This window comes from Taudactylus pleione, unplaced genomic scaffold, assembly GCF_031769625.1.
Source record: "Taudactylus pleione unplaced genomic scaffold, aTauple2 ptg000472l, whole genome shotgun sequence".
Lineage (NCBI taxonomy): Eukaryota > Metazoa > Chordata > Amphibia > Anura > Myobatrachidae > Taudactylus > Taudactylus pleione.
The window spans coordinates 690,196-718,178 of NW_028284874.1; the positions used below are offsets into that span (position 1 = coordinate 690,196).

General features: G+C 46.2%; 1 protein-coding gene across 2 annotated transcripts in view; it reads right to left on the reverse strand.

Moving 5' to 3' along the window:
* The window catches only part of PTPRA (protein tyrosine phosphatase receptor type A), a 161,533-nt gene that overhangs the window by 50,087 nt on the left and 83,463 nt on the right, over positions 1 to 27,983 (reverse strand). The window contains exons 3-5 of one of the 2 annotated variants that reach the window (XM_088448934.1): positions 10,388 to 10,503; positions 8,514 to 8,590; positions 7,123 to 7,500 (exon numbers count right to left, since the gene is read on the reverse strand). In XM_088448934.1, coding sequence (XP_088305060.1) covers positions 7,123 to 7,500; positions 8,514 to 8,586 — 451 coding nt within the window. In that variant the 5' untranslated portion in view covers positions 8,587 to 8,590; positions 10,388 to 10,503. The remainder of the gene's footprint in view (positions 1 to 7,122; positions 7,501 to 8,513; positions 8,591 to 10,387; positions 10,504 to 27,983) is intronic. The other variant, XM_088448933.1, reaches the window with a different exon arrangement.

Below are 27,983 nucleotides of genomic sequence, written 5' to 3' on the forward strand. Positions count from 1 at the left end.
CTAGTCTCCTCTATTACATACAGTGACTTGTACCCAGTGCAGAGTGATTCTGGCAGATTTCTGGTGACTTGTACCCAGTGCAGGGTGATTCTGGCAGATTTCTGGTGACTTTGCCCCTAGTCGCCTCTATTACATACAGTGACTTGTACCCAGTGCAGGGTGATTCTGGCAGATGTCTGGTGACTTTGCCCCTAGTCTCCTCTATTACATACAGTGACTTGTACCCAGTGCAGGGTGATTCTGGCAGATTTCTGGTGACTATGCCCCCTAGTCTCCTCTATTACATACAGTGACTTGTACCCAGTGCAGGGTGATTCTGGCAGATTTCTGGTGACTTTGCCCCTAGTCTCCTCTATTACATACAGTGACTTGTACCCAGTGCAGGGTGATTCTGGCAGATTTCTGGTGACTTGTACCCAGTGCAGGGTGATTCTGGCAGATTTCTGGTGACTTTGCCCCTAGTCTCCTCTATTACATACAGTGACTTGTACCCAGTGCAGGGTGATTCTGGCAGATGTCTGGTGACTTTGCCCCTAGTCTCCTCTATTACATACAGTGACTTGTACCCAGTGCAGGGTGATTCTGGCAGATTTCTGGTGACTTTGCCCCTAGTCTCTCTCTATTACATACGGTGACTTGTATCCAGTAGAGGGTGATTCTGGCAGATTTCTGGTGACTATGCCCCTAGTCTCCTCTATTACATACAGTGACTTGTACCCAGTGCAGGGTGATTCTGGCAGATATCTGGTGACTTTACCGCTAATCTCACCATTACATACAGTGACTTGTACCCAGTGCAGGGTGATTCTGGCAGATTTCTGGTGACTTTACCGCTAATCTCACTATTACATACAGTGACTTGTACCCAGTGCAGGGTGATTCTGGCAGATTTCTGGTGACTTTGCCCCTAGTCTCCTCTATTACATACAGTGACTTGTACCCAGTGCAGGGTGATTCTGGCAGATGTCTGGTGACTTTGCCCCTAGTCTCCTCTATTACATACAGTGACTTGTACCCAGTGCAGGGTGATTCTGGCAGATTTCTGGTGACTTTGCCCCTAGTCTCTCTCTATTACATACGGTGACTTGTATCCAGAGTAGGGTGATTCTGGCAGATTTCTGGTGACTATGCCCCTAGTCTCCTCTATTACATACAGTGACTTGTATCCAGAGCAGGGTGATTCTGGCAGATTTCTGGTGACTTTGCCCCTAGTCTCCTCTATTACATACAGTGACTTGTACCCAGTGCAGGGTGATTCTGGCAGATTTCTGGTGACTTTGCCCCTAGTCTCCTCTATTACATACAGTGACTTGTACCCAGTGCAGGGTGATTCTGGCAGATTTCTGGTGACTTGTACCCAGTGCAGGGTGATTCTGGCAGATTTCTGGTGACTTTGCCCCTAGTCTCCTCTATTACATACAGTGGCTTGTACCCAGTGCAGGGTGATTCTGGCCGATTTCTGGTGACTTTGCCCCTAGTCTCCTCTATTACATACAGTGACTTGTATCCAGAGCAGGGTGATGCTGGCAGATTTCTGGTGACTATGCCCCCTAGTCTCCTCTATTACATACAGTGTCTTGTACCCAGTGCAGGGTGATTCTGGCAGATTTCTGGTGACTTTGCCCCTAGTCTCCTCTATTACATACAGTGACTTGTACCCAGTGCAGGGTGATTCTGGCCGATTTCTGGTGACTTGTACCCAGTGCAGGGTGATTCTGGCAGATTTCTGGTGACTTTGCCCCTAGTCTCCTCTATTACATACAGTGACTTGTACCCAGTGCAGGGTGATTCTGGCAGATGTCTGGTGACTTTGCCCCTAGTCTCCTCTATTACATACAGTGACTTGTACCCAGTGCAGTGTGATTCTGGCAGATGTCTGGTGACTTTGCCCCTAGTCTCCTCTATTACATACAGTGACTTGTACCCAGTGCAGGGTGATTCTGGCAGATTTCTGGTGACTTTGCCCCTAGTCTATCTCTATTACATACGGTGACTTGTATCCAGTAGAGGGTGATTCTGGCAGATTTCTGGTGACTTTGCCCCTAGTCTCCTCTATTACATACAGTGACTTGTACCCAGTGCAGGGTGATTCTGGCAGATTTCTGGTGACTTTGCCCCTAGTCTCCTCTATTACATACAGTGACTTGTATCCAGTACAGGGTGATTCTGGCAGATTTCTGGTGACTTTGCCCCTAGTTTCCTCTATTACATACAGTGACTTGTATCCAGTGCAGGGTGATTCTGGCAGATGTCTGGTGACTTTGCCCCTAGTCTCCTCTATTACATACAGTGACTTGTACCCAGTGCAGGGTGATTCTGGCAGATGTCTGGTGACTATGCCCCTAGTCTCCTCTATTACATACAGTGACTTGTATCCAGTACAGGGTGATTCTGGCAGATGTCTGGTGACTTTGCCCCTAGTCTCCTCTATTACATACAGTGACTTGTATCCAGTACAGGGTGATTCTGGCAGATGTCTGGTGACTTTGCCCCTAGTCTCCTCTATTACATACAGTGACTTGTATCCAGTGCAGGGTGATTCTGGCAGATGTCTGGTGACTTTGCCCCTAGTCTCCTCTATTACATAGTGACTTGTACCCAGTGCAGGGTGATTCTGGCAGATTTCTGGTGACTTTGCCCCTAGTCTCTCTCTATTACATACGGTGACTTGTATCCAGAGTAGGGTGATTCTGGCAGATTTCTGGTGACTATGCCCCTAGTCTCCTCTATTACATACAGTGACTTGTATCCAGAGCAGGGTGATTCTGGCAGATTTCTGGTGACTTTGCCCCTAGTCTCCTCTATTACATACAGTGACTTGTACCCAGTGCAGGGTGATTCTGGCAGATTTCTGGTGACTTTGCCCCTAGTCTCCTCTATTACATACAGTGACTTGTACCCAGTGCAGGGTGATTCTGGCAGATTTCTGGTGACTTGTACCCAGTGCAGGGTGATTCTGGCAGATTTCTGGTGACTTTGCCCCTAGTCTCCTCTATTACATACAGTGGCTTGTACCCAGTGCAGGGTGATTCTGGCCGATTTCTGGTGACTTTGCCCCTAGTCTCCTCTATTACATACAGTGACTTGTATCCAGAGCAGGGTGATGCTGGCAGATTTCTGGTGACTATGCCCCCTAGTCTCCTCTATTACATACAGTGTCTTGTACCCAGTGCAGGGTGATTCTGGCAGATTTCTGGTGACTTTGCCCCTAGTCTCCTCTATTACATACAGTGACTTGTACCCAGTGCAGGGTGATTCTGGCCGATTTCTGGTGACTTGTACCCAGTGCAGGGTGATTCTGGCAGATTTCTGGTGACTTTGCCCCTAGTCTCCTCTATTACATACAGTGACTTGTACCCAGTGCAGGGTGATTCTGGCAGATGTCTGGTGACTTTGCCCCTAGTCTCCTCTATTACATACAGTGACTTGTACCCAGTGCAGTGTGATTCTGGCAGATGTCTGGTGACTTTGCCCCTAGTCTCCTCTATTACATACAGTGACTTGTACCCAGTGCAGGGTGATTCTGGCAGATTTCTGGTGACTTTGCCCCTAGTCTCTCTCTATTACATACGGTGACTTGTATCCAGTAGAGGGTGATTCTGGCAGATTTCTGGTGACTATGCCCCTAGTCTCCTCTATTACATACAGTGACTTGTATCCAGTGCAGGGTGATTCTGGCAGATTTCTGGTGACTTTGCCCCTAGTCTCCTCTATTACATACAGTGACTTGTACCCAGTGCAGGGTGATTCTGGCAGATTTCTAGTGACTTTGCCCCTAGTCTCCTCTATTACATACAGTGACTTGTACCCAGAGCAGGGTGATTCTGGCAGATTTCTGGTGACTTAGCCCCTAGTCTCCTCTATTACATATGGTGACTTGTACCCAGAGCAGGGTGATTCTGGCAGATTTCTGGTGACTTTGCCCATAGTCTCCTCTATTACATAGTGACTTGTATCCAGTGCAGGGTGATTTTGGCAGATTTCTGGTGACTTTGCCCCTAGTCTCCTCTATTACATACAGTGACTTGTACCCAGTGCAGGGTGATTCTGGCAGATTTCTGGTGACTTTGCCCCTAGTCTCCTCTATTACATACAGTGACTTGTATCCAGTACAGGGTGATTCTGGCAGATTTCTGGTGACTTTGCCCCTAGTTTCCTCTATTACATACAGTGACTTGTATCCAGTGCAGGGTGATTCTGGCAGATGTCTGGTGACTTTGCCCCTAGTCTCCTCTATTACATACAGTGACTTGTACCCAGTGCAGGGTGATTCTGGCAGATGTCTGGTGACTATGCCCCTAGTCTCCTCTATTACATACAGTGACTTGTATCCAGTACAGGGTGATTCTGGCAGATGTCTGGTGACTTTGCCCCTAGTCTCCTCTATTACATACAGTGACTTGTATCCAGTGCAGGGTGATTCTGGCAGATGTCTGGTGACTTTGCCCCTAGTCTCCTCTATTACATAGTGACTTGTATCCAGTGCAGGGTGATTCTGGCAGATTTCTGGCGACTTTGCCGCTAGTCTCTCTCTATTACATATGGTGACTTGTATCCAGTGCAGGGTGATTCTGGCAGATTTCTGGCGACTTTGCCGCTAGTCTCTCTCTATTACATATGGTGACTTGTATCCAGTGCAGGGTGATTCTGGCAGATTTCTGGCGACTTTGCCGCTAGTCTCACTCTATACACATACGGTGACTTGTAGCCAGTGCAGAGCGATTCAGGCGGCTTCCTGGTGATTTTGCTTCTAGTTTCGTCTATTACATACGGCAATTGTATCCAGTGCAGGGTGATTCTGGTGGGTTTCTGGCGATTCTGCCTCTATTCTCACTCTATTATATACGACGACTTCAAACTCGTCGGACAAAATCGGCAGTTTTTATCAGCGGCTATTTCATTTCCCCCAGTATGTAGTAATTTTCCCTTATGCTCCAACTATATTTCCTAAATGCCATCAGCCTCTAAATAATGTCAGATCGCATCCCAATTCTGCTCCTGCACTCCAGCAGCCAATCAAAGTTCAGGGTACAAATAAGAAATGAAAAAAAAGTAGAGTGGCTCGCAGTTATATACATGTGAGACCGCTGCGCCCATAGTAATGTCATTTAAAGTCTTCCTAAACACCAGAAAGACGCTAAAGACTTTTACAGCCCTGATTCCAACTACAGAGGTTTTTTGTTTGTTTTAATTTTATTTTCCTGCTTTTCACTTTTAAGCTCTGAACAAAAATATATATCAGTAGGTAAGAAATTAGTAGGAAGGAATATGGTCTCCTGACAAGAAAGGAATGCTATCAGGTCCAGGATAACAGGGAACAGTAGAAGGGCGGTCAAGCACACAGACAAGCTGAAGACCACATAAAGATATATATCATTAGGATGTTGCCAGGAGTTTTGTAAAGCAGCTGAGCAGTTTCCACAAGAAGAGAAGACCAACAGGTCGAACAGAGACGTACTCTCCAGACAAGCAATTAAGTCCCGGTATTCTACGCATGCAGGAGCTGCCAGTCCGCAGCGGGCGGGATGGGAGGGGAGAGGAGTCATTTCTGGAAACCTTTAAAGCCCTCATTTAAAGAAAACTTATTCAAATCAGCTATTAGCGTATGCAGCTTGTCTGGGTACACACAGCATGACTGCCAGCTTTCCATAAATGAACTGACAGTCAGTAAGACTGCGGCCAGACTTTTACCATAAGAAAGAAAAAGAATTTAATAAACTAGGAAAACTAGGACACCCTTCTGATACTACTACAACCCCGCATTCACCAAACCAATGGTTCAGCGTCTGATAAGGTAAAGACCCACCTATGAACCTCAGGAGGATGGAGCCTAGACTAGAAACTAGCGACGTCACTATACGTCAGGACAACAACGTCACGTCTCACAGGATAACTGCAAAGAACTTTAGAATGGATGAAGTCATACAAACAAATTAGGTGCCTCTATGGAGGACCAAAGCATAGCCATGTTGTTTGAGGTGGACCTGCCACCGACACAAAGTTGAGGCAGCCAATTTGTGGGCTGCATTAATCACGAGGGCGTAGCCCGTCTGTACCTCACGCGTATTAGCCAGACTGTGTCTGATTTATAGGTGCACCAAATGGATGAGTCTCCGCTGTGTTTACATTGGCAGGCAACCCATAAGATGCTAGGTGGTATTACCATGCCAGAATGTGCCAATGGTATGAGGGGGCAGAAGACCACTGCTGCCATAAGCTGGTTTATGGAATATGGAACTGGCAAAAACGCGTTAACAAGTGACATTTTCTATAATCATCAATCACCTATGTTACTGTGAGGCCGCTGTGTTGTCTGCTGATCCAACATGCTGTATCCTTACCATGGGGTAACTGCAGGGCCAGCAGTGGCAGTAGTCGCTTAGGGTCCTGTGGATGGAGAACTGCACATCTCACCCCTGCCAACTCCTCCACTACTCTACGAGGTAGTCCACATCCACTATTACATGAAGACCATGTGGGAAACCATACGCAGTCTCCAGCCTTCTACCAGGTTCTTTTATTATAGCTTAGTTGTCTCTCGCCATCTATGAACACCAGTAGCAGTGTTAAGTGCACCAACTGAAACTGAATGCTGTAAGCCCTTTAGTATTACTGGCTAATTATTTTTTTTTATTATTTCCAGGTGAGCGCTGAACTTTGATTGGCTCCCTGGGTCAATGATAAGGAAAGAAAACGGAGAAGCTATCAGATATTTACTGCAAAGGTTAATGGCATCTACACATGGGGGATGGTGGCGATTGCGTACTGGCCATAAGGGAATGACTATTCTGTATTGTTTACTAGACACAAGGCCGTTGGCATCTAAAGCTGGAAGGAGCATACAGGGTAGCGATAACATACTGGCCATAAGACCATGAACGAACAGATCTGTATTTTGTAAAGTGCACCAACAGATGGCCCAACATTGTCAGGCAGTGACCTAACGGTTCCCAGAAAATATATTACGCTGCATACAGGTATTGCCACTGTACTTTCTCATATTTATTGAACCACCACAACCATAGCGTTTGTGGTGGAGTCATACAGCAGGTGAGGGTTTTGCGCACACAGGTTAGCTCACAGGGCCAGGCGAAACACCACAACGCAACGTTCTCTCTGTACCTGTTGAAGTGACCATGTCGTCCGTTGAGACTTTCACAGTTGACATCAATTCCGGGAAACCGTCAGCGGTTGTCTTTACATCAGTAACCGGCGGAACCAAGGTGCTGGTTGCTCCGACAACAGTCAAGGTGGTGGCAGGTGCGGTGGCGTTGTCGGACAGCGTGTGATTGACGGCATCCGAATCATTGCTGGCGGGGCTGTAGCTGGAGACGCCGTCTGTGACATTAGGCGTAGGTGCGAGGATAACCGCAGCTGTGGTTGTGACTGCGGAAGTCGGATCGGTATCGGCGCTGGCATTGATGCCCGTGCTCGGCAGCGCATGGGGGATTTGGTGCGTCGGGCCGGATGTAGTGTTCGGCGCTGCGGTGGTGGGGGCAACTGTGGGAACAGGACACCAAGAGTGTGAAACATAGAACTAAATTATATGCGACTTACTGTAAATAAAAAAGGGATTTCCCCAAATAAAAAGAGCACAACGGTTTTAAAAAGAGCCATATATAGCTAAATACAAAAATAGCTTGGTGACAGTAAGAAAATCATAGGCCAAGACCAATTTGTTTTCTTAAGAATGAATAGAATGGAAATACTGAGAAATAAACATGTAACAATAGGTTTATATTACTAGGTTTTTCTGTACTATTTTCAGTCTCTGTGTTATAATCCCCAACTCTCCTTCCCAGAGCTCTGCTAACAATGGCCCTCATTCAGAGCCGTACGCTCTGAGCAGAGCGCACGCTCTGAATGAGGGCCGGCCTCCATGAAAAAGGAGCGTCCTCCTGGACGCTCGTATAGCTGTGGGTGACCACCCACAGGCTATACGAGCGTGCAGTTTGATGGCCGCGATGGTCTTGACCATCGCGACCATCGAAACTGCGAGCCTGAGCCTGCGGTTGAGGTTTTCAACCGCAAGCTCCGGAGTGATTTTGGCTCTATCAGAGCCAAAATCACTCCCACTGACATCACTAGTGATGTCAGTGGGCCGGCTTCTGACGGGAGGCGTTCCCGTGGGAACGCCCCCGTCAGGGAGGCACGCCCCCGGCACGCCTACCAAAGGGGGCGTGCTGTCAATCAACATCGACAGCACGCCCCCTTTGATCAGACACAACGAGCGAAGGACTTTCCTTCGCTCGTCGCGTCTGGCGCATGCGCACGACGGAGCTCCCTCCGTCGTGCGCATGCTCAGTCCAGAACATCGACCCACTTGCGAGCGGACAGCCGCTCGCGAGTGGGTCTGAATCAGGCCCAATGACACTCACGTAAGACAACCCTGGAGTAAGCATCATTAGGTCTCAGGAACCCCCTGTAACCTGTCCCCACAGCACAGACACTAGACTGTACATTCCAATGGGCTTCAAAACTGTGCCCAAGATACACTGCGCCCCTCCTCTTACCTGCGGTAATGTTGTCAGCTACCAGGCGTGACACAGAACAGACCAGCACCAGCAGCACGTGCCAGGAATCCATGTCTCTGAAACACAGACAACAGACCAGAATTAAAATGGGCTGTCCAGCATGGAGCAGATAGTCAGGTTATACGGTTATAATTTCCTGAGCTAAGAAGAGCCAGGGTCTTAGGTCTAAGATTACAGCACTGCTTTGATAATGGTTTTAATTGGACTATGAAATGATGTGAGGGGAATGGAGGCAGCAGGCAGCCATAGACAGAGTTATAGTGTGGAAGTATGAGTTCCCCAGCAGCACAGAGTATACCTGGAGATACGTTATATGTCAGTGAGGACGGGGCTGCATGTGACAGGGGCAGTGACATGATGTGAGGAGGAGAATGGAGGCAGCAGGAAGTCACAGACAGAGTTATATAGAGGAAGGAGCAGGGTCTCCCAGCAGCACAGAGTATATCAGGAGATGAGTGATGTGTTAGTATGGACAGTGCTGCATGTGACAGGGGCAGTGACATGATGTGAGGAGGGGAATGGAGGCAGCAGGAAGCCACAGACAGAGCTATAGTGTGGACGTAGCAGGGCTCCCAGCAGTACAGAGTATATCAGGAGATGAGTGATGAGTCAGTGAGGACAGGGCTGCATGTGACAGGGGCAGTGAGGAAGAGAATGAAGGCAGCAGCTAGAACCAATATGACCACAAGGTGGCGATCTCCTAACACGTCTTATTTTATATGAACTTCCTATACAGAACAAAGAGGCAGTCAATTCAGATGCCAAAATAAATATATTTTTATGCAATCTTAATTCTTTATAAAATATGCTTAAAAGCATGACATAGGGGGTATTTTTTTGAAAGTAGAAAAATCTAAGTAAATTGCCCTGAAAATAGATTACATATGAAATACAAAAAACATGATATTACTTCAATTCCACTTTCTGATTTGCCCACTTTTAAAGACCTGCATCTTAGTGTATATCACAGAAAACAAAGTGATATGCATGGGGCCATTTAATAATAATAATAAAAAGTTAGAAAGACATTGTATGAGAGATTAATGTATGGGCTAGCAACGCTGACAGACAGACAGACGCTTTGGATCAGGCGATTCACAACAAACACTCATTGGGGACCATGCACTTAAATCGGGAGATGCCGGTTACTGCGCCTTACGCCGGGTGGTCCGTCACTGTAACCGGCATTCTCCAACTTCAATTCCGTCCACGATGCTGTTAGCGCCGGATAACAGCATCGCGGCCGTCACTTAAGTTGGATTTCTGCTCCCACTTCAGGAGGGTGCGAGGAGAAATCCTCTAAGCCCAGGGGTGGGCAATCAGTGTCCCCCAGCTGTTGTAGAACTACACATCCCAGCATGCCCTGTCAAAGATTTGCTATTAGGCCATGCTGAAACTGTTGCAGGGCATGCTGGGATGTGTAGTTCTACAACAGCTGGAGGGCTGCTTACTGCCCATCACTGCTATAGTCGGACTATGAATAGCCCCAGGAACGCCTACCCAGCGCTATTCACATCGCACTGCACTGAAATCGCCCCTATTCTTGATTGCAGGTTGCCGATATCCCGACGATTTCTTTCCATATCCCTATTTTTCTTCTGGCACCCAGACAATATATTTTATATATGACATAACTGAACAAGGGACACGGTATAGACTTCTGACATACAGTAAGTGTACTCGGGACTATCATCGGCGTCCTTCACTCAGAATATAAAGGCGGCAGGACGCACCCATACTAAGATATCATCTGTCTCTAGCTTCCTCTCAAACCAACATTATCTTCGTTTTGGGGCAATAAATATCACGGCATCCGACATGCTATAAAGCTGGACATTGGTATACAGGGCTACCTTCAGAGCCATTGGTGGAGATGGACAGCGTGACTGGTCCCATGGAGCTTTATTTATCTTCCAATTACATTGCCATTCATTTCCATTCCCCGTACAAATTAAAGGATCTCTGGACACTAAAAAAAAAAAAAAAGTGCGTTTCCGTAGTTGCGTCTGCACAAGTTACGCCAAACCTGCTACATAGTCCTTCCCTGGTGAAGATGCGCGCATCCCAATGCGCAAGGAGTGAGACTCCCACTGTCCATAGCCGTTGGCGCTGAAATACCGCCTGCTGCATTTTTTTATTTTTTTTTTATAGACGCCCCACCTTCGCGCGTCTTTTTAGCCACCCGTTACGTCATCGTCCAGAAACGCTCCTTACATCTCTGCTACCATGCACCCAAATCTGTACTGCGACTGTGCGTACAAAATGGGGGTCGAATGCGAGGTACACCTCAGTCATAAAACATCGCTCGGCTACATCTCACATCGCTGCTGCATTCTGACTATCGGCCCCAAAATCTCAAACAAGTCAAAGTGGAAATGAAGTTACTGGGTTTTTTTGTTTGTTTTTTTTTTAATGGCAGAATCATTTCATATCGAATCTGCGCGCTGCATAAATTAGTGATCCTTGCAATCTAGTGATTCGAGTGTAAAGGCCCCCATACATCAGAGATTGATTGCAGCAATCGTGCAATTTGCAATCGATTGTGTATAAAAATCTTTCCCTTTTTCAATCGATTGTGGCAATTCTGCAATCGATTGAAATAGGGAAAGATTTTTATACACAATCGATTGCAAATTGCACGATTGCTGCAATCAATCTCTGATGTATGGGGGCCTTAAGAGTTGGTGTTGTGTGGCTTCAATTAGACATGATTACACTCTCTAACGTAACTGAGAAGCACCTAATGCACAGGCACTGTGACATCTGCTCTTCCACAAAGATGTGCGATCGGTAGCCTTACACTTCTACATCACACTACTCGCCCCCTTAGGTTACATAAATCGGGTTTGCCCAGATGATACTGAACCTGCGTACGTACGTCGAGTCAGTAGAACGATCTCTGCTTCATGCGCAGGTAACTATCTGGTGTTTTAATAAAACTCCAGTCACTCCCGTAAGTTTGGCCTGTGACGGGTGAGTGTATCAGAACCTGCAGAAGCACAGCAACGCTATCAATGGCCACCAACCAGGGCGGGGTAACAGATGGCGGATAGGAGACAACTTACCAGAGCGGAAAAAAACTAAAATAACGGACAAAAGGTTTTTGAGGCTGGAAAAGGGAAGTTGGAAACTACAAAAACAACAAATAGCCAGCAACACCACGGAGAGAAATGTGCACATGTATCCTTAATAAATAGGAATCATATATCATGCTTATATTTTTATTATTACATATACACAGCACACGCACACACCCATTATGTATACACACAAATATACATATAAATGTAATATGTATAGGGACGGCTAGTGTCACCTTTTATTGCAAATACCAGCACAACAGTAGAATAAATGTACTTCACTCGTATTTTTTTAAATGAATAAATAGACTCCCAGGGTCACTGATTCAGTGTCTGACAGATCACTGCGCACAGACGCAAATGGCGAGTTATTGCACACAGCGCACTCACACATGCAAACGGAGGCATTCTGCGTGTGTCCGTCCTATTCAGTCGGATGTAACTGACGGATCTTTGTAAAATATGGCGTGACAGGGCGGGATCAATGCGAGTACACGGAACCGCCCTGACTTGTGGGAGTGTATCCAATAATCTGGGCGATTCTGAGAGCTGCGTATGGGTGTCTCTGACCAATCTCTTGCACCTGGCCGTGGGGCGGGTGCCATGGTCAATATACATGATGATGACGGCTGCGGTGGTCGATCTGGCGCAGTCTATGAAATGATTGGCTGCTAGGGTCACCTATCCCATTGTGTCTCTCTCCAAGGTTTCATACATCTCCCCCTTGGGGTCTTTGCTTGTCAGTCACTATTGAATACTACAGCACATTTATTCACAAAAATAAGGGATAAATCAAGGATTTCTGTGATAATCAGATGGTCTTTTCTAATCGCGGTTTGTCTTGCCAGATATCGTATGCGAATAAACGACCACGGGAGTCTGTAAAACTATACTAGTGAAGTACATTTATTCTACTGCTGTGGTACGGAATTACATCATCAGCACTAGCGTAGGTCACAGTAGCGCTCGTTTTAACGCTCTCATTTCTTTCTTTCCGGTGGGGATCTGACGATCCCTATTGCTAGCTGCAGAGTGCCCTTAGAACACCCATGTGATCTGTGCCCACGCCTGCTCTTTTTACTTTCAATTATGGTGAAAAATCAGGATATCCCTGTGCCTAACAGTCATCCCATTCAAGTAGTTCCGATTTATTAGCCCACTTTGTCAGTGTTACTGTGGGCGATCTCCGTTAGTGCCCACACATACTGGAAGCGAATGTATTGTGTTACCTCTAGTGTTCAATTTATAAAAAGGGCAAGGAGAACGTGTCCTAGTGGTAGATGAAGCTATAGCTATAGCGTAATCTTAGCTGCCTTATAAAATGTACAACAATTGCTAACGTACACTATATAACCACAATGGAATCGGTATGTAATGGCGGCTGTTGGGATGCCTAATGTATAAATACCGACAGCGGCATCCCGATGGTTGGTATCCTGAGGTAACATTTCTCCCCCTAACCATCCCCTTCTTGTAGCCTAAGCTTCTCCACCCCGTACCGTAACCCTCCCCGTTAGTGCCTAAACCTAACCCCACCCCCCACACGGTGCCTAACCCTATCCTCCCCTCCCAAAAAACCTAACACTAGCCCCACTATGCTACCTAAACCTAACCCCCCCCCCCCCCCCCACAGCGGCTAGCGCATCAGACTTACCTAGGTTGGGCAGCCATCCTCCTGAATTCCGGCATCGGGATGAAGACAGGCGTCTGTATTTCGACGCCTATCTTAAGTCCTTTGTCGGGCTTCCCCCTTTGGAATTTAGACCGGTGACATCGCGGCCGCCGGTCTGATAACTACATCCCAACCCAACCGCGATTATACTTCTATACACAACAAAGCAGCTAGTTAATGAAGACGCCATTTTGAAGAAGCCTGTGAATGGTGTTTAAGTGTACAGTGGTCTGGAGAAACATTTCAAATAATGAAGCGCGGAGGAGGTGGTCAGCGGTGACCTCTCCACAGCCCCTGAGTGTTCTTTATATCCCCCACTCAAATGTCTGTGTTCCCCGCCCACAGTTTGCTCAGCCCTAGGCCTCAGAGAAATGGCTCTAGTCTCCCACAGTCACGGTGAATGAAGACATAATCCCCACAATCACCAGCCATTCTGGTAATATCCACTTCGTCTCCCCTCAGTTGATTAGTAAGAGGTGCCCAGGACGAAGGAAGGGGGGGAAAAAAAATACAAAAAACACCTCTAACAAATTGCTGCCCTCCTGATAACACACCAGGGTTTTACATATGAATGAGAGATACTGTATTATGGCGGAAGGGGGAACAAAAATAAGGATTCCTCAGTATGAATAGGGCGAAGCACAATTATTTAAAGCAGTTTAATTTGCATAAATTAAGAGGGGGTTTTTTTTGTTTTTAAGTAGGCTCACATCCCCTGGTATGAAAAAAACCAACACAAAACTGGCAACAATGTATCGCAGCCCCATACTGCAGAGACTAATTACACCGCTTTGTGGAACCATAAATTGCGATTTACTGTTAAGTGGGTTTAAATACACCTCAAACATGCAAATTCTCCCTTTCAAAAAAAAAAAGCACAAAGTTGTGTAATTTATTCCTAGAGGTGAATGTGATTAATCTATAAGGTAAATAAATATATATCATTTTACGCTCTTTTCCTGCTTATTGCATACTGGCTGCCATACTGAGGTAGATCATGGAAGATAGCACTTTGCGGAGATCAAGGAAAAACGTCTGGTAATGCGGATTCTCTGGTCAGCGCGTCACTATGGAAACAGGTCTGATGTTACACACCTATTTCACGGATCATTTAATCATTCAAATTCATCTGCAAACTACAATAGAGGTGCCCCTGTGCCTGTCGCACAAAATGGCAGACATAATCCCCTCCCTTCATTCATGTTCAGATTTTTCCCCCGAAAATACTGATTTATTGCTTCCATGAATGAGAATGAGGGGGCAGTGGGACTATCTTTATTATAGGTGGGACTTTATACAAAATAATTAAAACTTTGAAACAAAGTGCTTCTAGAAATGCCATTTACAGCAAAAGTACCACAAAGAGCTACATAAGCTTTAGTTTTGGGGGCAATTAAATTGTGCTAGTAGAGCCTTGTCCATCGTCATGGGGGAAATGTACCAAGCCTTGGAGAGAAAAGAGATCAGGCCGGGCAAGTGCGGCCGACCGCTGGGCCAGAGATCAGGCCGGGCAAGTGCGGCCGACCGCTGGGCCAGAGATCAGGCCGGGCAAGTGCGGCCGACCGCTGGGCCAGAGATCAGGCAGGACAAGTGCGGCCGACCGCTGGGCCAGAGATCAGGCAGGACAAGTGCGGCCGACCGCTGGGCCAGAGATCAGGCAGGACAAGTGCGGCCGACCGCTGGGCCAGAGATCAGGCCGGACAAGTGCGGCCGACCCCTGGGCCAGAGATCAGGCCGGACAAGTGCGGCCGACCCCTGGGCCAGAGATCAGGCAGGACAAGTGCGGCCGACCGCTGGGCCAGAGTTTAGCTGGGGCAATAGACAGTGTGAACATTCCAAGACTTCAAGTCTATTGCCAAAAGTCACCTGATAATCCTAACTCATATCAAGTAGCAGGCAGCGCAGATAAAACAGTATTAAGGGGTATATTTACTAAAGGCCGATTAAAACCATTTAATTGATCAACATCGATGTTGTGTTTCTGGGGCTAAAGCACACATTTACTAACAGACAGACTAACCTTGAGTCCCCCCGGGGGTCCCTAAACCTAACCCCTCTATCCCCAGGCTAAGTGTATACTTACCCGCAGCTGAGGACGCTCGGTCCGGCGTCCTCTCGGCGTTCCAGCTTTCGGGATTAACATAGGCGTCGGTATGTCGACGCCTATGTTAAATCCCCTGCCGGGATTCCTGTATCGGGATTGAGACCGACAGCCTCTCATAACTAGATCCTGTCTAGTGTGTTCCCACCTATAGCCTCTGAATCTATATACAAAGTTTGTTTTTTTTTCATTCCAAGTTTCGTTGTGGTTCATATACAGTGGCATTGCGCATTTCTGCAAAAAAAAAAAAAGACACCCGACGCTACCAGAGTAGCACGGGACCTGGCGGCTCATTCACGCCAGGCAAGTCACACCGCCTGGCGCGTTGAGGCTAGATGTAGGACGACATCTGTATGACCAATAGTGCACTGAATGTCTGCCGTGAAGGAGAGAACAGAACACACAGTAAGAAATACACATTGATATAGGTCTATATGAAAAAGGAGAGCGAGCTTGTTCTGTAACCACACGCCTGACAGACATTATACCTAGATAGCAATAAGGACAGTGCTTTCATGAAACCACAATCACAGACAGGGATGAAAACACGGTTTCCACAGATGTTTCCGGACACCATACGCAGCTGTTTGGTTTGGTGCATAACCGTCAATGTATATGGACAGGTCGGCACTAAAACGCTGTTACACCTGATGAGGTCCTTACCAATGCAAAGCCAGATTCTACAGGGAGATCTAGAAACATACAAAAACAAACCTAGCAATTTTCTATAGATACCTTATTTAAGCAACACTTGAATTTCCTGACCGTTATCGGATGTTTTTCAGACATCACACTGTACTGAATTTAATTCCCAGCAATAGCAATTTAGTGAGGGTCTCTCCCTTGGGACACCATCAATCTCTGTATGTAGGACAGAGGGCACATTCAATGCGGCATCTTCAAGTGAAAGGCCGACATATCGTACCGCGAGTAAATATTAGAGCAATGTAACAAACGACGGAACGATCCCTCGTTCCGTCCTTCATTACCTGCGAGATAGTCCGGTTGGCCGTGCAGAGCGGGCGACCGGATGATATCGCATGCGACCGCGGGACAGCGCGGATTGGGTGTACACTCTCTACGATCCGGCCTGGAAACGACATATCGTGCCGACATCATCCCAGTGTGTATCCAGCTTAAGGTCTCACAGCCAGTGGCTTTAATAGATAAAGTGAAGTTGCCCATAGCAACCAGCTTCTAACTGTGATCTTATGGACTGTACTCGATAAGTGATAGATAATTGGTTGCTATGGGCAGCTTCTCAGTTTTTTTTTTATTTTACTCTTTAGAAGATTGATACATCTCCCCCAATGAAGCATCTTCGCACTCTGCCGCCCACCCTAGCAGACAACCTGGGGGTGTTACAATCCCAGGCAGGCGCAACGCGATCACTGTACGGCTTTCATTATGAATGGGCCATTCCCTCACCAGCATGCAGAGACACAGGAGCAGATATGAGCCGAAACGGATAATTACCATGTATGGTACAGGAAACAACGCTGTACAGTGGGCGTCAAAAGCTCCAGTTACTAGGGCAACCCCTTGCTATAGGCAAACCAGATATATTTGTTTTGTTTTGTTTTCTTAATTGAATATTTGCAGCTGTAACGTTTCTCGCCTTTGTTGCGGGCTGCGTCTCATACATGAATTGGCTCAGCACAGAGCCTGCACCATCCGTAGTGACTGTCTCCCTGTCCTGACCTGAATGTAAATACAGCCTGTTACCTCTGCCCATGCAAATGACCCATGAAAAGCACTGCAAACAGAGTGCAAAGGCAGCAGCCAGAAGCATTGAACGAAAAATGAATAGGAGGGAGGGGCGGAGGTGGGTGGGGGGTTCTCGCCACCTTAAAATGGGTGATGTGCTCTTGGAATTATTCACCAGCCAGTAACACTTCCAGTTATTGCCAGTATCGCTGTGTGTGTGGGAGAAAGACCTTTATGGGAAGAAGGAATCCATGGCTACAGCACAGCCACAATGTTCTAGAACGGCAAATTAAAATAACTGCTATACAGGTAAAGGCCACTAATATATTGCAAATGACAGAGCTATACACTCAGAGGACACTATTATTATTATCATCATCATCCTTTATTTATATGAGGGTTCACAAAGTACATTAACAGATGAGCAAACTCGTAAAACAGCGACTTACAGTACAAGACAATACAGAATAAGAACATGGTTTATAAACATTGTTGCAGCGATCATGACACTCAAAATAGCAGTAGGGCGTCATCTACCAAGTGTCAAGTGCCCTTGTGGAGAGTTGTGAGTAGATGATCGTATGAGTGAGGGAAGGAAAAGCCCATAAGGGAAGAGGGCCCTGCTCGTGAGAGCTTACATTCTATAGGGGAAGGGGGGGACTAGTGTCGGGAGGGAGCCCCCGGAGTAATTCAATTAACTGCGATGTTTACTCCGACGGGAAGTAGTTAAGACGTAGAATGCCGGTTCTCTCGGCTTAACCTGGGTGTTTAGTCGCGAGAACCGGCATTTTACGACCGAGGGTGTTAGCGCCGCGCTAAGCCGGAAATCAGCCTGGCACTTTAGTCGGATTTCTGCTCGCACAGAGAAATAATTAGTAGGACTAAACATTAGTACTTCCTCCCAGCGCTATTCGATTCATTTTGAATTGAAATCGCCTCCTATATTCGGTACAGACCCCCACCCTCACCTTTATTTATTTTTTGCCCTCACAACGGCATGCTATGGTCCAACAAGGTGCTGAGGAAACGCCTCAGAGATCCTGGCCCATGGTGACATGATAGCAGCACATGGTCACTGTAGATGTACCAGCTGCACATTCATGCTCGAACCTCTCGTTCCACCATGTCCCAAAGGAGACTCGGTACAGGCACTTTTGGCATATAACAGAGCTGCCGATTGGCCAGCCCGGCAAAGTCAGCAGTACAAGGCTGAGCAGCTCTACCTGCTGGATGGATGTAAAGCGCAAAGTTGTCGGATGTAAAGCGCGAAGATGTTTCTTCTCGAAGAGCCAAGAGGAGGATGCCAGGAGCCAGACGCGGTCGGCAAGGTGGGATTGTGGTTTTTTTAAATCCTATTACTGCTCGATTTTTTTTTTAAACACCAGCTCCGATTTTGAATCCAAGTCTGGCCCCTAGCTAAAATAAAATAAAAAACTAAAACCACACCTTTGCCTACACCACTACACCGTCACCGACATCTGGCGTCCCCGACAATGTATCCTGCAGGTGCTTTCTGAAGTGGCAGCTTTCACAGGTCATGCACAAATAAATGTCACATTTTAGTTTTAGTTGGATGTGGAATCTGAGTGTGCAGAGGCCGTGCCTTTATACATCGTGCAGAGCAATCACTTTAACCAACCAAATCTGTAGCTTGCCCCCCTAAATTACTTGACCAATCCAATTTACTGTAGCGCCAAATGGATTATGGCCCGACTGCGGGTTCAGATCTAATGGTGCCGTCTTCCCCCAGGCTATTTCCCGAGTTAGCGAATACCCCCCCCCCAATAGCGGCAAAAGTCATCACTGGCCAAAATTATTTGATTCCTCGGTTCCACCAAGACCACATCAGACATTGTTAAGGAGACCGGCCCAAAACACTTTTCTTCTGAGACAGTCTAAGGATTGAACAGACTATCTAGCACCAAACAAGGCCTCGCTGCTCTGCAAGGTTCCCGGGCCTGTAAGCTAAGCGCACAAGAAGGAAAACATGTTCTGCGTAGCACTGACTCAGTACAATACACTGGAGCACAAAACACAAAATATTTTTTTCCACATTGTCCAAACAGCACATTAGCCGGGAACACAATGTAACACTGTCTTTCCTCTGCACAGTCTGTTTCTATTGGCATGAAAGGGAGACAGTTCACGCGCTGGCACTAGTGAGATTACGCGTTGCTGCATTACGTCACATCGATTCCCAGTGCAGATTGCCATCGGTGGTGGACAATTTGCTGATCCACACCCTGTCCGCATTTATCACGCCCTGTAAACGTCCCATGCAGTGTAGTCTGGACAGGCTTCGCGGCACAGTTCTTCATTGCTCACTGTAATCGGTAAAGCAGCTCCCTCTGCTATGCAATCCTATAAACCAGGGAAGGATAAAGTAATGTAAGATCTCAGGCAGTGGGACCTAGACATTAATCCTTAGGAAACGACCCAAGACCATCCATGGACATAGATACAATGTTACACAGACCCTTCCATACGCTAGGCACCAGCAGACCTTAAGCCTGATGCATTACGGATCGCTGCTGCGATAACGCACACGCAGTCTCACTGCGATAGTATGCTAATCCATTGCGATCGCTATGCCGTCGCAGCACTACATAAGGACGCCCACCTTACCTTACGCACATCCGTAATGTCTAGCAAGACTGCAAAACCATCGGTAACACGGAGTAACATCGCAGCCTCACGCACACTTGCACAAGCTCTGACCTTACTCAGGGATTGCCAACCTCATCGCACGCACTGAGTACACGAGCTGCGTAGGGCAGCGCAGTGGATAATTTATGCATGCCCCTGCAATGGCATTGAAACGCAATGCCACGTCTGCGTTTCGCTGATTCCCCATCAACTCCAGCAAAGTGTCGATCACTCTGCGCAGTCACTGCGATATGTGACTAGTTCACGGACGCGCACTGCGATGCATAGGAGTGAGCAGAACGCAACAATCGTCAGGTTGCGTGCGTAACGGCAGTTGCGATCCTTGCTGAATCAGGCCCACTGATTGGTCGATTGCCCCCTGGAGCCTGGCATTTCTCCAGCACTGCAGTAACTGGACACGCAGGAAGAGAGACCCATGTAGTGAGACATTACTTTGGTCAGGAGGGCACAGCCGGTCTCTCAGCCACCTGTAGCTAAGCAATGTTATATAGTATTAACGACCATCACTTTTCCTAAGGAATAAAAAATATTTACCAGTTTACTGAAAGCTTACTTTACTGATCAATCTCATCCTCGTTTCTACACAATCCTTGCACGAAAGCTACTATCTGCCTCAGGACACAACTCAGGAGTGATGCAAAAATAATAAAAAATGAAAGCAACGACTGATGTAAAGGTGCTAGAACTAGAATTATCCGAAAGCCTAGAGTACCAACATTGCTTTCATCACAAATGGCATTAGCTTCCAAATGCAAGCAAATGAAACACACGTTACCAGCTGCTGGCCAAACACACCAGCTCTTCGCAAACATTTGGACTTATGGGACAGAATTCAATTGTTTTTGTGCGCTCATAGTTCATGGGTGCCCGATGGGCAATATTACATTGTTTTGCCGATGGGCATGAGTGCTGCGGGCGCCCGTTACTTATCTTGCATGTCGCCTCCAAATGCACCAGGTTTAGACGTGTTAAGTGACCAAACCCAGTGCAAAGTGATGAGCGCCAAAAAGCCCGACCCTTCACGGATTTCTGCTGGCCACCTCAGGAGTGTACGAGCAGAAATAATGGGCGTCCGCAGCTCTCGTACCCATTGGCATAATCAATTGAATAGATCCCGGTCACTTTAGACGGTAGACTGCTCGTCCACAAACAATTGAATTCCCTCTATGGAGTGATTGCTTAGTGTGTGTAGTGGTGACGTGCGGTCAGTCTTACAGTATACGGTTACTGGGCGCTAAGGGACTGATTCCGAGACGCCCACAAAGTGGTTGCAGTTGCGGGCAGCCGCGGAATGTGGGTGGGGGTGTGTCCATCTGTCTGCTAGCGGAAACCTGTGCCGCCCGTCGATTTTACGCCAGCCGCCATCGTTCGTATCGGTACTTGCATGAGCCCCACGCTAGGTGCAAGAGATCCATCAGAAACAGGCATCCCTTCACCGTACATGCGGCTCTGACTGGCACGGGACTTTTGATACAAGTCCACGACACTCCCACAAGTAATTTGTTTACTGCCCCTGAAATGGCAAATTTCACGGAAGGAGATTCTTCAGAGTGTGACTTATGCTGGGCACACACTATACAATTATCTGTCAGATATCTGTCCAATCTGGCTGATTGGAATGTAAACCTGGTGATGTATGGGAGCAAATGACAATAGATATTTGCTTCCAAACACTAGAAAGCGGACCAGATTTTCCTTCCCACCAGACAGATTGCACAGATATCTGACAGATAATTGTAGAGTGTATGCCCAGCATTAGAATAGAACAGAGATGTGCAACAATGCATACAAGCGTGTAAATTTGCATCTGCGCGGGTGCCCTATAACTCGTAGTTGCATCCATGCACAGATCTCCAACTCAGAATGAGCCCCCTTAAATCTGTTTGTCTCATTTGGTTTTTCCCTTTCTCACTTGTAAAGTTTTGGCAATTACCGTAGGTTTCCCTTCATTTTGCACAATTTTGTTTTTGTAAAAATCCGGTTCTAATATAGAACATAGAAATAAAAAAAAAAATTAAAAAGTCACAAAAACACGGGTGGATCTGGCATTTAAAAAACAATTATAATCTAGAGTGACAAACGAGCCTGCTCCACGGGGGATAAGGGGATTTACGCTGCAATTTCCCTTTGCGACCCTTTAATATCAGGGTAGTCCTCTTGCACTAATGCCCCCCTTGATCCGTTCCAACAAGTAACGAGAGAAATAAGACGCGATTAAGTCTCTGTAGTAATGAAAATTATTCGCATTGACACAAAGACCTGGAGATCGGCACAATAATCGATGTGGTCCTCTCGCTAGATGCGGTAACAACATAAATGATCAGTAGATCAAGGTCGGCTTATCAGGTTTGAATGAGGGCACGCCAAAGATTTAGAGGGAGGATTTTGTAAGTCTCCTAAACAGACATCTGGATATAGATATTTTGAAATTTCATCCATAAGACGGACTTACACACAAGTCAGCTCCCTTCCTGAAGTCTAGGTACATGGCAGCGCAGAATATCTAAACCATCAGCAATCACTAAAAAAAAAAGATTCAGATTCATTGTCCCCCCCCCCCCCCCGATTTAACAATCCACCGAAATGCACCCATACATGGTCAATGATTTGCAGAGATCTGCGAATCATGAAAGTGCCAATTTTACTACTAAAATACCAGTAACTGTCTGCAAATGGGCTGGTTATGACCATGCATTCGCAATTTACAGCCCCGATTGGTCGTTGAAATCCAGCATATTGGACAACCTGATTCAGATAGCTTTTTGTTCGGAATCGGCAATTGGTGAAGTCCATACATCGCCGATTTATTTTTATTTTTTTACACAAAAACGCAGAATTGCCCCAATTGATTGCTGATGTGTGGGCCCATAACTCCACTAATTCACTAAAAACTTCAAGTTCATAGCATCACATGTTAAAAAATTTGAGGCTATGTCCACCAAAAAACAAACACCTATGGCTAATTAATTTCTACTTCTCCCCACCGTTCTCCTGCATTCAGTAGTGTGGATATAGCAGCAGCCTTTGTGTTTTTAAAAAAAAAAAAAATTCATAGCACTTCTTATGCACTAAAAAGGCCAAATGAATGCAAATGGATAATCTAACATGGATTCTGCTGGCTGTAAAGCAGGTATTGCCGACATTCACAATGCGACACTACAGGAAACATTACATTTCTAAATTATATTTTGTTTACGTATTCTATACGTCCCACCCTGGATGTAGTTATGAGACCGGCGAATAGCGTCAGCGCAATCCCGGCAAGGGATTTAACATAGGCGTCGAAAAAACGACACCTATATGTTAATCCTGACGCCGGAACGCCAGCCCGAACGAAGGTAAGTCTGGGGCGCCTTAACGTTAGCCGGGGGGGGGGGGGGGGGGAGGGTTAGTATTAGGGATAGGCAACCCCCCCAGGGAGGGTTAGGTTTGGGGAGCAGTAAGAGGCGGTTAGGCACCCCCGGGGGAAGGTTCGGGTTAGGCAAAAGGGGGTAGGCAAGGGACCACTAAGGGAGGGTTAGGGTACTTACCTGCCTCAGTCTGGATCTCCTCCTGTCGGGCATCTGCAGGTTATACAGCCGCAGGTATTTCAATCCCATTCCGTCACATCTATTTGAACGCATAGACAGCCATTTTATAGGGACAGAATACGACATCACCTCACAATCAAAAGGCTATATGCTAATGAACACTGTTCAGGGCATACACAGGTGTAGTAGTTCCCTTACACCCCCATTGCCGGCAGCAAAGCCCCCCCATTTGGGAGCACAGAGCTGTGCACCTCTCCAAGTAGAGGGGTGCCCAGAATCCTGATACACGATATCCTGGGTTGTGGCACCGGCCGCACACTCTGCATTATGGCCCTGAGTCCATAAAATGGCTGCCTTCACGGTATGCAGGCAACAAGTGCACTTTAATTTAGGGAGGTGCAGGCTCTGATTAGTTCAGATTTTCCCGCCAAATTCGGATTTTTCCCACACAAAAAAAAATAGGGTCTCAGAAAGAGGCAAAACGTCATCTTTCATGGACAATCATCATCATTCCTGGACAAAAGTCCATGAAAGATGACATTTGGCCTCTTTCCTGAGACACGATTTTTGGCGGGAAAAATCTGAATTTGGCGGGAAAATCCAAACTAATCAGAGCCTGCACATCCCTACTTTTATCAGAGAGAGATGCGGACGCCTTAAGTTTTTTTATTTGATGAAACAAAGACTATTAAACCTCAATCTCCATGATAAGGAGGTGAAAACCCGGGAATCCAGCCAGACTGACCTAGGCTTCAAGTACAAGATATTTAGTCTGATGGCCTAATAGTCCCTTTAACTGCGATTAGAAATTCTTGCCAAGCAAAAAGGAAGAAGAGTTTTCCTGGAAACCCGCTGCCCTAATTTTTCTTAAAGAGTTCTATTCCTTCCACGAACACAAATGTCCGCCCAGTTGCCATGCAGATTTGCACCTGCAAGCCATTTTGCTCATTGAAGTTTATTGAGGAAATATTGTGAAGCTGCAAAGGGGTTAAAAAAAAAATAAAAATCTAGTGATCTTTAAAAATAAATGATTTACCAAGCTTTGTTATAGATTGTATTGTTCAGGAATGAATAGCTAGGATACTGTATTGAGTCAGCAATATAAGCCGAGCATATCATATTATTGTGCAGATATCAGCTCTGACAGATCAGCTTAAAAACTTACATGCTTAAAAAAAAAAAAAAAAAAAAAATTAATTAATTCCTACAATCGGATCACAGAAAGCGTTGGGTTTATCATAGTCCAACATTTAAATTGAAAAAGGCCCCCCCAAAAAATATACAATGATTTTATGCATGTTTTTCACGCAAATCAGACACTAGGGACAAGCTCATAAATGTAACACACGTATCTGTAATTTAAAACCTATTTTAATTTTATGCAGATTCACAACGAGAGGCCCCCACTGTACGGTGCTTTTGTTCCTGCCCGGGACTGAAGACAAGCTGCATATACAGATCGTTGTCATGTCAGAAACCTCTCGGCATTTCGAATGGAGCCAAATTGCTGCGTAGGACCGGTTGCCATGGCAGCTCACAAAGCTGGACGCGAAACAAACCTCACAAAGCCTCCCAGCCGCGAATTAACCTGCAGGAAATGATACAAAAACGCAGTAAATCCATTAACCCCCTCCGCCGCTGCACAGCAACATGAAGCACCAAAGGTCACTGATGCAAGAGAAATGTTCTGGAATGGAGATAGCGCAGGGTGGGAATTGTGTTGTCTTCCATAATTTTTTGTGTGTGGGAAGGCGGATACGTGAGTCCCCTCCGTGACACATTGCTCGTTTTTAGAGAGGGAACTTCACACTTGGGGGCAGATTCTGAACATCGACCTCTGCTTTGTTACGTACACATTACATACAGTATACTTAATAAATGAAATATATACACAGTGATCAGCCATAACATTAAAACCATTGAGAGGTAAGGTGATTAACATTGATTATCTCGTTACAATTGCACCTGGCAAGAGGTGGGGTAAATTAGGCAGAAAGTGAACACTCGGATTTTGAAGTTGATGTGTTGGAAGCAGGAAAAGTGGCCAAGGGTAAGGACCTGAGCGTCTGTGACAAGCAGAGCCGTAACTAGACTTTTTGGTGCCCTGTGCCAGAAAGAGCATTGGTGCCCCCCTCATTTTTCAAAGGGACATAATGCACCCAAAAAAGGGCCATGGCTTCATGGGGAAGGGCCAGGGAAGAGATAGGAGAGGCCAGGAGATGCTGGGGATGAAATAAGAGGAAGCTGCAAGCAAGAATGATAATAAACAGAAAAATTTGACAGGCCCAAACAGCACCCCATGACCTGTGGTGCCCTGTGCGAAGGCACCGGCTGCACTACCCTAGATATGGCCCTGGTGACAAGGGTCAAATTGTGATGGCTGGACTACTGGGTCAAAGAATCTCCAAAACAGCAGGTCTTGTGAGGTGTTCCCGATATGCAGTGATTAATACCTACCAAAAGTGGTCCAAGGAAGAACAAGTTGCATAGCCGCAGACCGGTCGGAATGTCCATGCTGACCCCTGTCCACCGACGAAATCGCCTATAATGGGCACGTGAGCATCAGAACTGGACCATGGAGCAATGAAAGAAGGTGGCCTGGTCTGATGAATCACGTTTTCCTTTACGTCATATGGATGGCCGGATGCATGTACGTCTTTTACCTGAGGAAGAGATTCTGGTGGGATGGGCTGGAAAATCCATGTCCGAGCTATGGAGGCCTCACCTCGCAACTTACAGGGCTTAAAAGGATCTGTCTTGGTGCCAGATAACCACAGGACACCTTCAGAGGTCTTGTGCAGGCTATGCCTTAACGGGTCAGAACTGTTTTGGTGGCACAGGGGGGGAAATACACAATATTAGGCAGTTGGTTTTAATGTTATGGCCAATTTGTACACCACCTGGCATTGCAGAACAGGTTTGCAACACAGGAATGAAAAAAACATAATAATCATTTGGGCATAATTTATAGTATATTATACTGTCCAGTAAGTACCATTGATTGCCATTATAGTAAAACTTACTGTGGAAGCGCCCATATTGCCCAGACTTAGAACAGGTGAAGCTGTAACAAATACCAACTACAGGAAGAAGCCATTTTAATTCCGTATATTCTGCACCTTAATTCACGCAAAATTGGAGGTAAATAACCAGTTACCAAAATGCCATATTTGATAAGATGACATTTCCAGACAACACACACTTCCGGGGGTCGGGAGATTTTATATTTCGGAATCATGTTGGCAACAACAGGAGACTTTTAAAATCTTTTTTTTTTTTTTTAAAACATTGCTAAGTATTTCTTCTTCGTTTTTAGGAGCGGATTAAAGAAAGCTTACACATGGTCCTAAAGATAAAACCTTTTATTTATTAAGGAGAATAAGATTACAGCTGCTGCAGGTAGCAACATTCATAAACATAAAGGTAAAACATTCAGGAAAAAAAAAAAAATCATAAAGACCCTAAATATATATAACAAAGTAGAGATTGTGGGGGAGGGGAGTTTTTCCTATGCACACCCACCACACTTTCTGTCAGCAGCCATGCGGAGAAGAGATTGCAAATAGATCTGCCAGTACAGGTTAGGTCTAAAATCGGGTGCTGCAAAGGACCTCTGACGTCACACCCACGTGACCCGCGACCAAAGGTTCTGAACGGGGGCCAAAAGTGTCCCCTCACGGGCTTGCGAATATATTAACCCCTCTATGCCCACGTGGATGGTAACATTGGAGCAGTCCGGCGCTGCCAAAGCGGTCACGTGGTTGCAACGTCAGAGAGGTCCTTTCTCCAACTAGGATCTAGCAGCAACCTTGACCAAATGCATTGACAGCCAAGGTGAAGCAGTCATTTTGTATGACCTGATCACATGGCCCTCTAAGTAGGGATGGCCATCGGTATGGTTACCATCGATGACAAAATAGAAAGTGGCCTTCGATGGTAATAAACTATGCAATGGATGACCATCAATGGCTTCACCAACCAAATGTCATCCCTGTTCCATGGCTGACTGGCCCGTGGACCAATCAGAACCAGGGAACGTGGCTTCACGGGTGTCGGGGGCGAAGCTAAAACAAAAGAAAAAAAAACTATTCGGTTATGTTTTTTCATCGATGGACGGAGAGTCAACACTGGCCATAAACCATCAATGATTATGAATCGTCGATGGCCATCCCTACCTCTAAGTGACCAATACAGACAACCCTGACTGAAAACACCATTTCGTGTGAATTAAACTCCGTCTCAAAAGTTTACTTCTCAGCATTCATGAGGTCTGCCAGCTCACACAACGTCATGCAGACGCCACTTTCCACCAAGTTGTTATGGAAAATATTCTAAAACTGTAAAATAAAATTAAAAAAATATCTGTTCTACATTAGGAGGCACCATTGGCATAAGGTGTAGATTCTTTCATGAGTTAACATGACCCAATTGTTGTAGAACAACACAGACCTTGCACAGAATTATTCTAATTAAAAGTATGGGTAAGGATAATTAGTGGAAAGCCACAGAGGCTTAGCGGAATTTAGGACATTGTGAGAAATACATATGATTCTTATTTTCTTGCAGGCATTTCAAAGACGTGAGGAACAGAATATCCCAGCAGCCTGACCATTTACCGAGAGCCAGTGTCAAAGTGCCTCATGCCTCAGTAACATCACCGTCACCCAGATAATGATCAGCGTACACTCTAAC